At 36.2% G+C, this 16768-nt stretch overlaps 1 protein-coding gene and 1 long non-coding RNA gene across 16 annotated transcripts in view; one reads left to right on the top strand and one right to left on the bottom strand.

Moving 5' to 3' along the window:
- Window positions 1-1590: 1590 nt before the first annotated feature.
- CEP15 (centrosomal protein 15) lies at window positions 1591-16306 on the bottom strand. Of its 2 annotated transcripts, none has more exons than XM_001174437.7 (6): window positions 16197-16306; window positions 15421-15532; window positions 14724-14788; window positions 13195-13318; window positions 3837-3911; window positions 1591-1981 (listed from the first exon to the last, which is right to left on the bottom strand). In XM_001174437.7, exons 3-6 carry the CDS (start codon window positions 14774-14776, stop codon window positions 1847-1849), a joined length of 387 nt encoding a protein of 128 aa, XP_001174437.1. In that variant the 5' UTR covers window positions 14777-14788; window positions 15421-15532; window positions 16197-16306; the 3' UTR covers window positions 1591-1846. The 2 variants fall into 2 exon arrangements, with proteins under 2 accessions (XP_001174437.1, XP_063662069.1); XM_063805999.1 differs by having other exon boundaries at window positions 16020-16230.
- LOC104005583 (uncharacterized) overlaps window positions 8682-16768 on the top strand; it is a 105004-nt gene continuing 96917 nt past the window's right edge. For 3 of the 14 annotated variants that reach the window (XR_010155271.1, XR_008547282.2, XR_008547283.2), the window contains exon 1: window positions 16355-16599. This is a non-coding gene — a long non-coding RNA (uncharacterized LOC104005583). Of the gene's footprint in view, window positions 9184-16287; window positions 16655-16768 lie in introns of those variants that run through there. The other 11 variants (XR_001713393.4, XR_010155268.1, XR_010155270.1 and 8 more) reach the window with 10 other exon arrangements.

Here is a 16768-nt window from a genome sequence, read left to right as displayed (position 1 = left end):
AAGTTCTCAGTTTTGGGGAGAAAAAAACCTGAACCTTTTCTGAGATGGTTAGATTGCCATTTGTTTTGTATTTTTATCTAACCCACTGGTGATTTAATTTACAGATCTCAAAGGAAGTGCATGCTCAAATATTTGAGGATGTTAATGTATCAACCACTGTGTAATTTTGGAATTTGCCTACTCGCTTGACACAATATTTTACCATCTAACAAATGTTTAGCCTTTTTTTCACTTGACTAAAGAGAAGTAAGTTTCACATTGCTTCATTCACCTTCTTATGTGCATATGCTGGGAAAGATTGGATGTTAAAAAAAAAAACAACTTCCTCATGTTCCTTTCTACTACATCTAAATCTGTTTACCAATTCAAAGCTGCTAAAAAAACCTGCATTCTCCTGCTAAATCAACTGGATGGCTAGAAACCAAACTGTAATGTAACAGAAAAAAATTATCAATTTATTTTCATGACAGAACATTCTTGAGAAGGTATAAAATTGTTCTGGTTGCTATGCCAGTTTTCTTTTTTCTTCCTTCCTCTGTCTTCTTTTTTCAAAGGCTTTTAGCTTTTAAGCTGATACTTTTTATAGTTATATAACAGTTCTAATATTTTGTGACATTTTGTATTGTGACACTATAGATGAAATTGTCATCGGACTGACACCCTGTGCTGTTTATTCCTTAATTACAACTGTTAACACTGTAGAGAAGTGTGCTAATCTGCCAGCACATATTATGAAAACAACATTATTGTTACCCACACCAACACCCACTCAACAGGATATTTCCAAGATGGTAGTTTAAAGGAACTTATCGGCACAATGGACGTTTCAATATAGTTGTTGTTGTTGCTGTGTATTTAGCTTTTCCTATTGTCTTCTTTTAAAAACATAAACCAGTTTGAAATTTAAAACATTTCATTGTAATATAGCATAGGTACCCTTTACTAGCAGAGGCTGCCGCTATAGTTGGAAAGTTATATATACATATTTTTTTTTCTTTTTTTTTTTTTAAGTGCTCAAGCAGTGGTGGACTGAGGAATCTCAAAGCTGTTTAGGGTTGTGACCCAACGCTTTCTGACTGACAGTTTTTTCAGGAATAATGAAATTAGAAGGAAGCGGGAAGGGGAAGTTTAAAGATGAAAAGACAAGAGTGGGGTTATTTGCATTCACAAGGTTGGCAATCTTTAAATAACCAAGTCAAAATCCAATAACCTTTCCCAGCTCTAAAAGGCATCCTTTTTCAAAACCAAGTCTGAGTCTTCTTGAAACTGGCTACTTATTGACTGCTTTATAGTTCAGTTCTTTCTGTCTCCAGAACTTGTAGAGCTTTGGCTATCTGTGAGGGACAAAATCCTACGAATTTATTTTCTCATAAGTTATTTTGCTAGAGCAGTTTAGGTGTCATTGTCTTTTAATTTGTTAAAAGAAACAATAATGGTTTAAAAAAAAAAAAGAACCATGTTGATCCTATACCTTGTCCCTAAAAAGTAAGGATTCTAAAAAACTTCAAACCAGAACCAAGATACCTGCTTAGAGGAGAATGATTGTAAATTTTTTTTTTTAAAGCAACACACTCACAACACTGACAATAATTTAATTAATAAAGAGTCCACCTTTTAATATTCGTGTTTAACACATCTATGGGTTTGGTAGAAAGCAAATTCATGACCTTGAAATAGTAGTAGGTGATAACATGTAACTTGCCAGTAAATTCTCATATCTTCACTGTCACTTAGGAGATAATCAAGAATATGAACATATTTAATTCCTAAAGTTCCTGCAATAACCTACATACACCTTAACATTCAGCTTTATTAAACAGGCTTTTTGAAATAGCATGTGAAGAAGTTATCCCTGTGCCTCATTTTGAATGGTATTTTCTGCTTCATTTTGATTTTCAACAGCAAAAGGATATGGTGCTCTTCCTAAAAGAAACTGTTCCCATTTGGGAATATATTCTTCTACTGATGCCCAGTAACGAGTCTGGAAAAAAAAATCCAAAAGTAAAAAAGCATATCAAGCAATTGAACTTGGCTCTTCATAATAGTCTAAATGTTTATTCACTTAAGAGTGTGTGTGCGTGTATACACACACACACACACACACATATATGTAGAATGCATTTCCTCTACAGAATATTTTATGTTAATTTTAGAAAAAAATCTGGCTACTTACTAGTGTTAATTTTCAAATTTCTCAGTAAAACCAGAGCCTGGCAGAATTACAGGTTTTAGAATTTTATTGTGATTTTACACGCCCTCTTGTGGCCAACTTCATGATTATTGCTAATAGTATCATTTATGGTGATATAATCATTAAATGTTTTTGTTTAATATTCCAAATCCCATACCAAATGATTACCCCATACTGAAATTATTACAATGAAATTATCAAACATAAATCATGCTTCAGGATTAACATCAAAAGATTTGACCTGGGATGAGATCAGGAACTGAAATACAACTAGTGCGTTATAGTACAGGAATTAGATATATTGGACCCTTAATTGTGTAGGAAATATATATCCACTATAATTTTTCCCCATTTTTATGATGACAAAATGTCAATATAATTTAACCATTTTTAATACAAATAGCTTGGAAGTTGAGATGCTGTATTATTGGTCTGACTGTAGAAGTCTATAGGCTTTAGAAGCTCATGAAACATTGCTGTGTTGTGTCTAGCTTTGGTTTCTTGGGTGACTGCCCTAGAGAGGTCAAAGAGAACTAAACTGCCCAAAGCCCTGTGTCACAGGAGGGCAACTGATATTAGATCATCACTATCAATCTCATTTTTGGAAATTCAGCCAATGAGATAGCACTAGAAACACAAAAATATTCACTCCAAGCATTAAATACAGCAGTTCTGAAAGTTGAAAATGGTGAGGGATTCTATATGTCTATATATCCATGCATGTGGTCTGAGAAACAGCCTGACATACATAAAGTAAAGGTCATCCTGCTGTGAAAGACTAGTTAAGAAAAATACCATCTGAGGCCCGTGGTTGGGAGTTTCCCTGACATTCACAGCTGGAGTAACTCCCATTGTGTGGGTCCTGTATATGCCAGAGTAAGGTATAGGAGAATCAAACAAAGAAAAAGCATGTCCAAGACACAACTTTGTACCAGAGTTTTTTGTATCCTTGATCACTGCCTTGTTTTATTACCCTAGATGACACAGAAAATTGAGGGGAAAATTCTCAGCCTCTAATTTTGAGTCTATTTATCCCCAGTTGGGGAGAAAGCAAAACTGTATTTGAGAAAGGTCATTAAAAATACAAAATGAAACTATTCTATATGTAGTAAATTCCCATTCATCACAAACATATTCATATACCAAATATAGTTTATTTTTGCTAACCATCTTCCCAATCTCTTCTTGAACTGAACAAAATAAAACAGACAAAAGCCATACTATATTGTATGATAATATGCATTTAATTAGCTATGGTTAAATTTTTGGTGAAGGGACTAAACTGCTACTTCTAACATCAGCAAGCAGCAAAAGCATTTGAGTTAGGCGTGTTGTCATCTCATGATTTAGTGCATATTGTCTGTTACGGTTTAACAGGATAGTTGTTTCTAAGTGACAAGGTGAAAAGATCCCTATCTTTATAAAATTTCCAACTGCTAAACTTTTTAAAATCAAGATACTTCTCAGTTACCTACTATGTATAAAGCACAGTACTGTGGACATAAAAAGCTCAAACAGGCATATCTTCTTTAATTTACTGAATAAATATATCTGGAAAATACACATAACCATTGTTTAACTTGTAGTGCACTACTGATAGATAGATAGGGTCTCTCTTTTTACATTTGTTCCTTAAGATGCTCACCTCAAGAGAAACCACCTCAGGCCGTGGAAGTGGGTGAATCCTGGTCTGTAGTGACTTTTCTGCTGCTTCTATATCCTGTAACAGATATCGGCTTTTTATATTAAAGTGGATTTACATAAAACAAATGGCACCTGTACTAGCAATATCTGTATCCCAAATCTCTCACCTCAACTCTTCTCTGGATATAGTCTGAATGGATGGAGGCACACTACGGTAGGAAAACTGATCATTGTTCAATTACTCCATTTCAGATAAAGAATACAGCATTTCTTATTTTGATAGAGGTGGGGGAGGTGGTACTTCTAAGTTCTGCCTTTTCACTTTTGAATAGCTAGTAAATGTCAGTAATTCATGCACCAAGAGTGACTTATAATACTGCTCAGTGCATTAATTTAGCTCTTACATCACTAAAAAACAGCCAGAAAGATAAAATAATAAAATATTCAGATACAAAAATAGTCAGATACTCAGACCCACCCTGTGCTAATCTTAAAAGTGAAGAGTTCTAGTCTCTCCAGATGATGCAAATAGTGTATCAATGGCACACATTTCATTTGTTCAATGTTCAATTTAAAAATTTATATATATGCAAATATTACATATATTTAATGGAAGCTCAGTAAGATACCTCAGTACTTAGTGACAAGAACCTTTTCATTATACTGTCTAGATTTTTTTAGTACTAGCTTTCTAAGCTAATTTCAATAGCAAGTTTTATTGCTAGCTAGTATGTCATTCAGCTGAAAGTATTCAAGCACCATGCTTTAATGTGTAGTTTTACTTGTACATATGTGTATTTTCTCTTATAGCTGTAAAAACACCAAGGTAACTAAACTTCATTCATACCCTGGTAAAGATTCTTATCTTGATATATACATGAAGTAAATGCCCAGAAATGCAGGACTCCGCAAATTTTTAGTGAAACATTTGAGCATTGTCTAATAAATGCTCCCAAAATCAGCACCCATGTTGTCTTGTTCCCACTTATGTCTGTCAAGTTCACAGTGGCCTTGGTCACAGGCCATATAAATTTTGTCTCTCTTTTGAGCTTAGTGAGTTGATAGAAAAGAGAAAGTTCTCTGATTCCTGTACAAGCATTGGAGCAATCTAAGTAGAGGGCTGTTGGACAGACGGAGAGAGATGGAAAAGGGCGTGGGAGTGGGGTGTGAAGAAGCCAATGCTGAACAGGAGAAAAGAGATAGCAGATGGTAGCGGCGGGAGCAAGGAATGGGTGTGAAATGTAAAAGGGAAAAACAGGAAATTCCCTAAAGGGACTCCCCAAAGTTGCACAACCATTAATGCACCTGCTGTCTAGAGGAAGGTGATTTGAAGGAAAAAAGCCATGAATTTAGGGAAAAAAGCTGATTTTTAGCATGTCTATCCCATACCGGAAGTTAATAGCTAAGATGCCTGCTAAAGAGCTTTTGATGCTGACGCTATGACAGATACAGAAGCCTAATAACATTTGTGCGATTACACTGAGATTTTACAAGGTCCTGGAAAAAATGTTTTTTACCTTTATAAATCAAATAAACACAAATAAAATAATCACAAGTCCAATTATGGTCATTATTCTAAGAAGTTATAAGATTATTGTTAGTGGCAGATCTTGGTGCCACTTAGCATTGTAGACAATATTATAAACATTTTTCTTGAAGACCAGAAAATAAGGATACTTATTATCTCTCTTACAGGAGAGCAGATTTGTAAATGGAAAAGCAGATACAAATAGGAGACATGTGGCCTGGTAAAGCAGGCCTATGGTTAGACACTTGACTGTTACCTCTGCAGCATTCTGACTATAAATGATCAGCCCTCTGAAAAACTTCTTCCTTAGCTTAAGAGATATTTGCTTTCTTAGATGACATGCTCACTTCTGATTACTACCTTTCTTCCTCTTTAGCTCGCTAATTTTTCTCTCCTTGTTCCTAAGTGTGAGCTTTCTTAAGATCTGTGGCAACTGTCCTCTTATTTTTACCTTATCTCTCTCAAGATTGTGGTCTATCTAGCTTTAATAACTTTTACTGTAGAGGCATGGCTAACCTTTCTTCCTAGCCCTTACTTCTCAACCAAATGAAACTAAGCTCATCTTATTCCTACTGGATATAATGAATGAACAATAGTGGGAATTCTCTTCCCTCAGATACCTATGCTCTATACTCTATCTTTAACTCTTCTTATACCTGCCATTTAAATTTTCAAAGGTTTATAAATTGTTCTTTCAGGATATCTCTCCTAGCCTTTCCATTTCATTCCCAATGCTATGGCCTTATTATTACACTTATTCATTCAACAAATACTTGAGGAGTACTTACTCTATGATGCATGCCTAGAGTATGTCTTGTTTTACCTAAGAGGGGATCAATTCATTTTTCTAAAGAACTACTTTGAATATGTCTTTCCCTAGTCTTAAAAAATCATCAGTACCCACTACATAGAGGATGAAGTGTGAATTCCTTAGCCTGACTGAAAAAAAAAAAAAAACAAAAAACTTTGCAATTTGATCCTAGCCTTCTGTAGCCAGTTATACCCTAATACTTCCATATAAGAACCTTTCCTTTGATTATATACTACCAGAAGGTAAGGACTGTGTCCCATACAACCTTTATGCATCTGAGTATCTAACAAAGTGCAGGGCATGTACTAGGCATTAAATATTCATTAAATGCATAAATAAGATGTCAAAGTTTCCTGATTATAAACCAAAACTTTTTTTAAAAAAAGGTATCCAAGGCAGGCAGAGGCAAAGGAAAAAGGGGGGCGAAAAGGGAGGCAATGCTTACTTGACTATACTTTGTTTCTTTGTCTTATAGACTTGCCACTAGAACATTTAAAATTTTATATAGTTATAGGACAAATAAAAAAGCAATTCCCCCCAAAATGGAAACCAAATGTGACAAATCTAACTATTATGTAGTTGGTGGTATAACCACACAGAGAAGAGCTACATCAAGTATTCTTAGAACACAGTATTGACTGGACACCCCTAGTGGGGGTACACCCTGGGGACAAAAAGAAATTGTAAAAATTATCTTACTGAAAACCATTCTCAGTAATCATATTATTGGTGATAGCTATGCCTGTATCATAGAATAATTCTTTGGAAACAGATTTTTGGTGTTAGAAAAAGAAGGTTAGATGCATAAGATCAGCGATTTTAATTTAAATCTGCAATCGTGCAATTGAATTGGAGATACTGTTATGAGCTCTTGATGTATTTTATCTTAACAACAACAACAACAAAACAAGTTGCAATAAATATTCCTAGTGCCCAGATTGAGAGATCTAAATATATTTCCTGCCAAAAGGAACCAGGGCTTCTTGGAGCAATGGCCAATTCCAGGTCTGGGCAGCAAAGGCACACAATGAGCCTGGAATAACTTATCACATCATAAAGAAAAGAAACTATCAAAGACTGTTAGGATCATGTCAAAGACATTCAAGAGTTAACTTGAAGAGGCTTCCCCATAGTAAAAATGGGACACATCAGGCATAAATAAGAACAAAAATGGCAAGGGATTGAAACATTGCAAATCCCAGATAAATTAAAAACAAAATACCACCTCATTCATCACCATTAGAGGATGCCAGAGAACCAAACTATGATTTTGAAAGCTATAGAGAAAGTGTTCAACAGTCATCATACCTTTTCCTACATGAACTGTATGTACTTCAGTGTAATCAAGTAAGTGATGAGGGGAAGATTCTCTTCATGTAAGTTACAAGCTATTGAAAGAGAAGGAATAAAAGAATTTGAATATCCTTTTTGCAACTTCTAATGAATATATCTAGGCAATGATCATCAATGACTGCCAACGTTCCAAAATGAGAGACAGCCAGGAATTATGGAAATGTTCTTCCCCCAAACAATGAACCTGAATCTGATCCAGCCTCTAGAACTTCACTGCTCATATGATAGCCATTAGCCTCATGTGGCTACTGAGCACTTAAAATGTGGCAAGTCCAAACTAAGATGTACTGTAAGTGCAAAACATACACTGAATTCAGAAGGCTTAGTAAGAAAAAGAATATGGGATATTTAATTACGAATTTTTGATAGAAACATTTGAAATAATATTTTGTACATGCCTCATTAAAATGTTATTAATTTCATCTGTTTCTTTTGACTTTGTTAAAAGTGGTTACTAGAAAATTTTAATTACATATGTGCTCACATTATATTTCTGTTGGACAGCACAGCTCTAGATCAATTTATAGGAATTACAGAGAATACAGGAACATGCAAAATGATACGTCAGAGATGTAATTAGCAATATCCAAACTGGGAAACGCATAGGACAAATGACCTAATTCCTTTACACATAAATTAAAAGTGGATAAAAAGGTCAGGGGATACTTTTAGAGACTTATCAATCAAGTACAATGTTAGATTTTATTTGGAGTCTAATCCAAACAAATGTAAACATGCCTACAGATTTATCAGAGAAATGTGAACTCTGACTGAATACTTGAGGAATTAGTGGTAATTTCTTATTGATAATAGTATTGTGATTTTGCTTAAAATAGTAAAATAGTCCTTATCATTTAGTGATATACACAGAAAAAATACATATATTCAGAAATAGCTATAGAAATATGATTTCTGGAGAATACCTTCAAAATAATCTGAGTGGTTGGGGAAGGGGATGAGCTATATAGATGAAGCAAGATTGGCCATGTTTCGATAATTATTGAATCTGGGTAATAAGCACATGCAAGTACATTCTTCCATTCCCTCTTCTATATAGGCTTGAAACTCTTCATAACAGTTAAAAAACAAGTTCCCAGTGTGGATGATGGTATAAATGTTACTCTATGGCAGAATTGAGAAGGCTATATTTAAATGAGTTGATTCATGATTAGGAAAGGTGAAATATGAGCACAGAAAGTCACATGCTGAGATCTCTTTCTCTCCCCATCCCTATACATGCCACTTCCTCCAAAACTTGAAATCTAATACCTCACTATAAATATATACAGTGAATCCAGCTATGGCCAGGCTGGTTTTAATCTTTTAATCTGCTGGAGGGCCAATTTCTGGGATAGAAAAAATAAGATACTAAAGCATGAGATACAGGGTCATTGGTACAATGTAAGCATTTATTAAACATATTCTTCAAGGAACCGGAGGTGAGAAATGTAAGAAGGAAAAAGGAGAGATAGGGTCCTGTAAGTCACCGACCATCTTGGATGGCAGTTTGTTGAAGTCTCTGTTTAACTGCCAACTGCCCCATAAAGGCTTCCAGGGCATTCTTCAGTGGAAGGATTCTCTCACCGGCTGCAGCACTTTCTCATTCTTTCTCACCCTGGAGTGTTTGTCCAGCTTACTCATGAGCTTATTCTTGAGGTGATGTTTACTTACAGAATTGCCTTTTTTTTTTTTTTTGAGGCGAAGTCTCACTCTGTCCCCAGGCTGGAGTGCAGTGGCACAATCTCGCTCACTGCAACCCCCCGCTTCCCGGGTTCAAGCAATTTTCCTGCCTCAGCTTCCAGAGTAGCTGGGACTATAGGCGCGCACCACCACACCCTGCTAATTTTTGTATTTTTAGTAGAGACGGGGTTTCACCATGTTGGCCAGGATGGTCTTGATCTCTTGATCCGCCCGCCTTGGCCTCCCAAAGTGCTGGGATTACAGGCGTGAGCCACCGCACCTGGCCCTACTTACACAATTGCCTTTCTAGATAAAACTAAATTTTATGGTAGGTACGTGGGGAGAGATGTCAGCTTACAGTGTGGCAGTATTTATAAAAAACACAATTTTCTCTTTCTCTTTCAAATCTATACCAATTCTGTTATGTTCTTAAAAGGCAGATAAATTCCATTTTACTAATACTAACAGGGAAAAATCACCCACCCTGTGTTTTCAAAGTTCACTATCTTTTATGATAGTTACTGACTGAAGCCTATTCTTCACTACCTACATTCATATCTATTCATTTACTAATATGTTCAAATATTTGATGGAATTGGTCTCTTCCTCACTGCTCCTTTTTAAAATACATTCTTTGATATTTTATATTCCTGCTACTTTCCAAAGGAATTTACAGAAATTTTATTGAGTTCAAGGCAAATTCTGTTGGAACTTATTTAAATCTAAAAATAATTTTGTGATAGCTGTTTTTTTATTTTATGTTAGTTTTTACAAAGACTCAATTCAGAGGGTATGTGTAGCAGCTGACTTTAAAAAAACAACAGTCTTCCTAGTCAGGATTAAGGCATATGTTTCCTTGTAAGTTTTCTTTTAAATCTTCCATTTCAGTGTAATAATTGTCTTCACACCAATCATGCAAACCCCTTGTTAAGATCATTCCCAAGTATTTTAGAATTTTATTGCTAATGTGAACTTGATTTCTTATATTTTCCAGTTGTATACATAGAATTACTATTGATTTTTGTATCTTTTATCCATCAGTTTTACTTAACTCATATTATACTACTTTTAGAACAAATTTGGCTTTTTAAAGTATATAACCATATCATTCCAAAATGCTAGTGTTATACTTTCCTTTTCAAAAGTGAAAGCTCATTCCTTTTTAATGTTTATTATATTGGTCAGAAGATCTAAATAAGGTCAAATAATGGATGTTAATAGAGGTCATCCATATTTTGTACTCTTATTACAGAAATGCTTTCAAGTTTTATTGGAACCATTTTTAAAGTGTAGGCTGTACTTCTGAAGTACCTATCCTAGATGTAACTTAACTTGTCCTGAACAAGTTTATCAGGAGTAATTGCCCTATGGTTTCCTCATCTTTAAATTAAGGAATTAGCCCAGATCAGTGGTTTTCACAATTGCTTAAAGCCACAGCTGGGCAGTCAAGGAAAGACTGAACAGTGAGGCTTTGACCCAAAGCAGGTCCACCTCTATCTATTTTAACATGAAAAAAGTTTTAATGCTAAAAAAAGTTAAATACCTTTAGATGAGAATCAAATCTAATATATATATTTTTAAAGTGTCTACCAACTCAAAATTCTGCAATCAAGTCTTATTTATTTATTTTTCCCCAGACACAGAGTCTCACTCTGTCACTCAGGCTGCAAGTTCACTGACTGCAGTGCATGATCATAGCTCACTGTAACCCTGAACTCCTGGGCTCAAGGGAACTTCCTGCCACAGCCTCCCAAGCAGCTGGGACTAAAGGCATACACCACCACGTCCAGCTAGTTTTTAACTTTTTTTTTAGAGATAGGGTCTTGCTGTGTTGCTCAGGCTGGTCCTGAACTCCTGGGCTCAAGTGATCCTCCAGCCTTGGCCTCCCCACGTGTAATCCAAAGATTATAGACATGAGCCACTGTGCCCGGCTAAGTCTCATTTATTTTACTTTCATAATGACTTCTATGGTAGAGCCACTAAAATTCTTTCCAAAGTTTAAAAACATATGAGGAAAGTAGGATTTTAAAAATTGCATATGCAATGACTCAAAGAATGCAAAAAAAGAGAAGAGGCAGCATCTCTAGCAGCAAGCACTGTGTTTGTGATATAATAGATGCTCAATAAATGTTTATTGAAGTACTGAAAGAAAATATACAAAAATGTATTAATTTTAGATCAATAGGATGATATGGAAGGTATGCTATTTCGTCTTCTTTACCCTTTAAAAATTTTTTTTTACAGTAGGAATATATTACTTTGATAATCAGGGGAAAAATCATACCAAATTGAAGTTTCTCATAACTATGAAACCAGGTTCATTATGTTCCTTATATATGTATGACTATGATTTCTTAGCTACCCTTCTGAACACTATTCTCTCCATTTTTGAAATCATCTTGCATCTAAATAGCAAATGAATCTTTCTTAAATACCCACTCATTTATTTCTTATATAAGTCTATATTTTCCTTTTGCTTAGTCATTTTCAGTACTGAATTATGTCTATATATCAAGTCTCAACTTCTTTGGTCCCATAACACATATCCAACCTTGCTTCCTGTGAATTTCTAAGCTAGTTAGTCATGCTCCCAGGATCATTAACAAGGTCAGTCTTCTGGTCTTGGCTCTTTTGTAAGAATCCAACAGTATGCCTTGCCTTCTGCCTATTGAAACACAGGCTAGGCTTAGCTTCTTCTCTGAGACCTTTTTGAATATTCTAGCTCTCAAAGATGTTTTAACTCTTATTTCTGTAGTCCTGACTCCATTCCATGTAATTTAATGTTTGATCACACAAAGTTTCTGGGTTCTTGATATCAAGAGCTCTGATTTATACTTATTTTGTTGTCCCTACTTTCTGCCCAGAACTAGCTCAATAGTAAAGACCCTCTAAGCATTCATCAAATACTTGCTCATTAAAAGGAAAATGCTTGAAAACCAAATATCATATCACGTGCTGCAGGTAGGTAGCAATTAAGCCTTCTAATTTAGTTTTTCTAACTTTTCAGAGCAAATTCCAGATTATCCTATATATTTCCATTTAAAAATAAATATTGCTAACACCATTGGGCAAGTAAGACATATGGCAATATAGAATGCTTTGGTAGCACTATGGCTGTGACTTAAATTACTGTGGATCAAACTGCCAGAAGCTGAGAAGATAACTGAATTTTCCTCTTCCTTTATCCTCTAGTGAGGACAGAAGATAACTATATCATGCCTATCGATGAAAATATTTAACAATAAAAAACTGAAAACACTGCTTTATAACTTAAATAATATAGTCTTACTACCAAATGTTTTAGTCATAGGATCTCTTGGAAGCTTGAATGGAAGCAAACTTTAGGGTTTTAATTATGGATGAAGCCATACAATTCTGGAAGCAAAGTATAACAAGCAGCCAAAAATGTTACACATATGATTCTACTCCAAATGGGCACATTGGCCAAATGGTGAGGCCCCGCACAATCATACACTTTGACCACTCCTCCATATCCATCAAGAGGGAGCTGGGAAATCTGTTATCATAGATATGAATTCTGTGTGTTTGCCTAGTCAGGCAAAATCAAATTGTTCTTGTTTTTATGATGTTTGATAGTTGTGAGTTGGCTCTCAATATCTTATAGGTACTTTATGGCCTTTCAGGATTTCCTTTCAAATAAAAGAAGATGAAAGATGGAAAGGTACATCTTCTGTTTCTTACTTCTTGCAAAAGGGTGACCTTACAATTCCTTCTGTAGTCATTGATTTTCTAGTTGATTGCAAACATTTAGCTTAAGCAAAGTTCAATTTTTTTAATTTAAAAAAATGAGGATGAGGATACATATGCTACTTATCTAACTGACATGGGCTTTTAAAAAAGATGTGCTTTAGTAATTCTACTTATTACTGAGAACCAATAAGTTATATAAATCAATTTTATGAAACTTACCTAAAAGATTTTTGAGAAGGTGGGATAAATCTCTATATTCAAGTCATGGAAACTTACCTTTAAAAGACTAAGGTTCCTTTTAAAAGCAGTCTCAACAGTTTGGAGTTGAGATGCCTTTTCTGTGTGTTGATCACCCAATTTATTCTCCATTTGTTGAAGTAACATTAATCTTTGTGATACTCTAGAAAAAAAATGAAGATTATATAGAGTTAAAAAAGTAAAAGCAAACATTTTACTGCTTGACCAATATAAAAAATTCATTTCTTAATTGCACCTCACTTCAACTCTAACCTATTCTGAAAGTCAATTACTATGTCGACTAATAAGACAGTGAAAAATCTGAGGTAGTTCAATAAGTCTTAAGTCAATCTGGTTAAAATTATTTTTATTTTCATTAACATATTCTTTATATATGCCATAAGTACATGCTTCTGTTTTTTTAGCCTCTCTGGTCTTTTGAAATTATTTTAGAATGTTGAAGATATGTTTTAATTTTTGGTGAAAATGCAAACTGTAATACATATCCCTTTGTACACATAGTTATATATACCTCCCGACACACATACATTGATATAACTTGCTATATGAAACCTTCTGCTTAACACTTCAGTACCCCTGAATCTCATGTTACACATTTAGAATTGTGCTAAACTTCCATATGTTTGAAGAAGCAATAAAAATATTTTTTCCCTCTTTTTCCAAGAGAAAGATGATGGTTTGATATATGAGTGAGAGGCTGTGTGTATGTATGCATACTCACAACAAGGTAAAACAGTAATTGAAGAAAGATGTAAAAAATTACAAGTAAACATCTTCAAACTACTTCGTTACATATAATATACTTTAAAAGTTTCTTGCTGGTCAAATGCTTATTTTATATGTTTTTGTTCTTTTTAGGACAATATGTAAGATGATTAAAAGATACATACGTTGGTATACGTAACAGTCAAACTGTTTCCCAAATAGTTGTGGAGGTTCTCAAGAAACACTGTGTTTCATCAGGCTGTCTTAAAGGTGGAATTAAAATCTCAGGTCTATGAACAGTCAATTTTTTGGTAAGGAAAGTATCTTAGGAGCCAAGGAAAGAACGTCTGGTAATTAATTAAAGAAAAGGAAAACCTGAAAGCCCACAAACGGAGGAGGAAAAGAGTGAATAATACAAAACAAAGAGCAGGACTGGCTACACAATTTGCAGGGTCCAGTCCAAAATGATGCAAGACAATGGCATGAGAGCATTAAACCAAATGCAGGACCTGTGACTGTATATAAGTCACATACCCATGAAGCCAGCCCTGGGTAAGAGGTTTAGAGAAGCCCATTAAATGCCAATGTGGAGCCTAGAAAGGGTGGGAGGAGGGGCAAATTTATCTATATATTACTTACAAAGAGTAAAAATACATAGAACATACCTTTTAATGTTGCTTATTCATAAGAAACAATGAAATTCCCTAACACTAAAACCTCTTAAGTGTCAGAAAATTAAAATGACATGCTTGCAAATTTTTAAGTCATCCTGTGTATACAATATTTCACTAACAAAGCCAGTCCAATTTCTATATCTGAATCATCCCTTTAAAAAAACTTACATTTCTTCATGTCTTTTAGAAAGGCGAATTTCTTGAGCAAACAAGGAAGTCATCTTTAATCAAAGCTGTCATAAAGAATAAAAACATTTAAAGTTACTTCTACCACATGTCCTCAGCTTTGCAACATTTGATTATTTTAGTACCTTAATCCATTGGTTCTCTCAGAAGAGAAAAGAAAACTTAAGATGTAATAATGTATAAAATGAAAGGATGCAATTAAACACATTTTTATTCAGCATGCCAGATACATCTAAGAATACTATGAATTAGGTAAACCCAACATATTTCATATTGTCTTCTCTTTTCTTTCTAGATTCTAACCTTAATCAGAATTAAAAACAAACAAGCAGCTGGTACTAAGACTACTAAACGTTTTATTGAATCAACAGAAAAAAAATCTGCTCTGTAAAATTCAACACAGGAACACCATCCCTTATGCATGTGCAAACACACATAGACAGAAAGGCAGGCAAACAAGTATGAGAACCAACTGGAAATTCAAGGTCTTTCCTTTATTGGAAGAGTGCCCAGTTCTACCATCTCTCTTCTAAATAGGAAAGTACTTTTCATGCGTAACTGCGAGGAAAAGCACAATTAGATAGATACCTTCCCCTTCCCCTGGCTGCTAAGCACTCTCATTTGTGGAGTGCAGGAAAGCCCATTTTCGTGGCACACTTCACACCACGAGCAAGCTCACCTTGGCTAAAGACACTGGACCGACACAGACAGAGGTCTAGTGAAATGCTCTGAAGGCCTCCAAAACTGCAGGCAACTCATCTGGTTGGGCTTAAAAGGTTAAAGTGCTTGCCCTAAGGGAGAAAAAGAGGAATAAAATTCCTTCCTGAAATGAAGCTTTCCTAAATTTTATGAAATTAAACATCTATGCACTCTATAAAGATTGTCTAAAGATTGACACACCGCCTGAGTGTCCAGCCCTGCTAGAAAGCCCACGCTTATTGAGTGTAGGGCGCAGAACCCGGCCAAGGAAAACGGAAACACCGCCCTGCCCTCATTAGGTTTCCTCCTCTGGGCGTGGCTGCCTTTCCTTCAGCACCGCGGACAGCAATCGCTCACAGGCCCGCCCTCCGGGGTCTAATTACAGATATTTTCCGCTAACATCATCCGCAGGCCAAGCCTTGCCGCCTTCCTCTCGGTTTCCTTTTGCAACGAGGCCAATTAATGCAGCGCCAAGGGAATCCCGGAAAGTCGGTTCATGGTAACTTTTCTGTGAGGCCCACTATCAGCACTTTAGACGAAACCAAATCAAATTCTCCCCTTAGAATCGAAGATCCGCACCTTCTCAGAGTCATCTGCCCTCCGGCCGCCCCAACTCCCGCTTATACCCAAAGGACTCATGAACCTTCCTCATCAGCCTGGCTCTTTACGTTAACAACATCCTCCCCAGCTGTCCTGCAGGGCCCTGCGCGGCCGTCAGGCAGTCAGGGCACCCACCCACTGTCCGACTCCACTCACCGAGCCCGCCTCTGAGCCCTTCCGGGAAGGCACCAGCTACTGCGCCGACGCCGGGGCCTCAGCGCAGGCCAGGGCGTGGTCACGTTACCATATTTGCGCACGCGCGGCGCGCGGTGACGTCACCGCATCTTTATAAAGGGCCGCCTTGGGGCGCGAAAGGTTCGTGAGGTGTAGTCGCGGCAACTAGGAGGTGGGCGTGTGGTACGCGGCGCGCGGGAGGGTGGCTTGAAAGGGTCTTTATGAACCCTAGGGAAAGGCCGTCTGGTAGTAACTCCATTTCAAGACCTTTTAAAGTGAGACCTGCATATGTTGAAAGAGTTTCAGAGAGTGAAGCTGGGTTCTTAGAAGCTGGAATGTCCCAGCAGAATGTAGAAATGCGAAAAATTCGGCACAGTATTCTAAAGTAAGTGGAGTTTACAGTCGGTTTATTCAACGAATGCCTGTGGAGCAGTTTCGAGGTGCTTCGTCCTGGGCGTCTTATACTGAGCAGAGCAGCAAGAGCCCCTGCCTGCTCATAGTTCGTAGACCCTGTGTTGACAGTAGTATTGCTGGATCATGCCTTGAGGGGTTTC

The sequence above is a fragment of the Pan troglodytes genome, chromosome 2 (assembly GCF_028858775.2).
Source record: "Pan troglodytes isolate AG18354 chromosome 2, NHGRI_mPanTro3-v2.0_pri, whole genome shotgun sequence".
NCBI classification, from domain to species: domain Eukaryota; kingdom Metazoa; phylum Chordata; class Mammalia; order Primates; family Hominidae; genus Pan; species Pan troglodytes.
The sequence above is the reverse complement of the archived record's forward strand: the minus strand, read 5'-3'. Positions and strand labels throughout refer to the sequence as shown.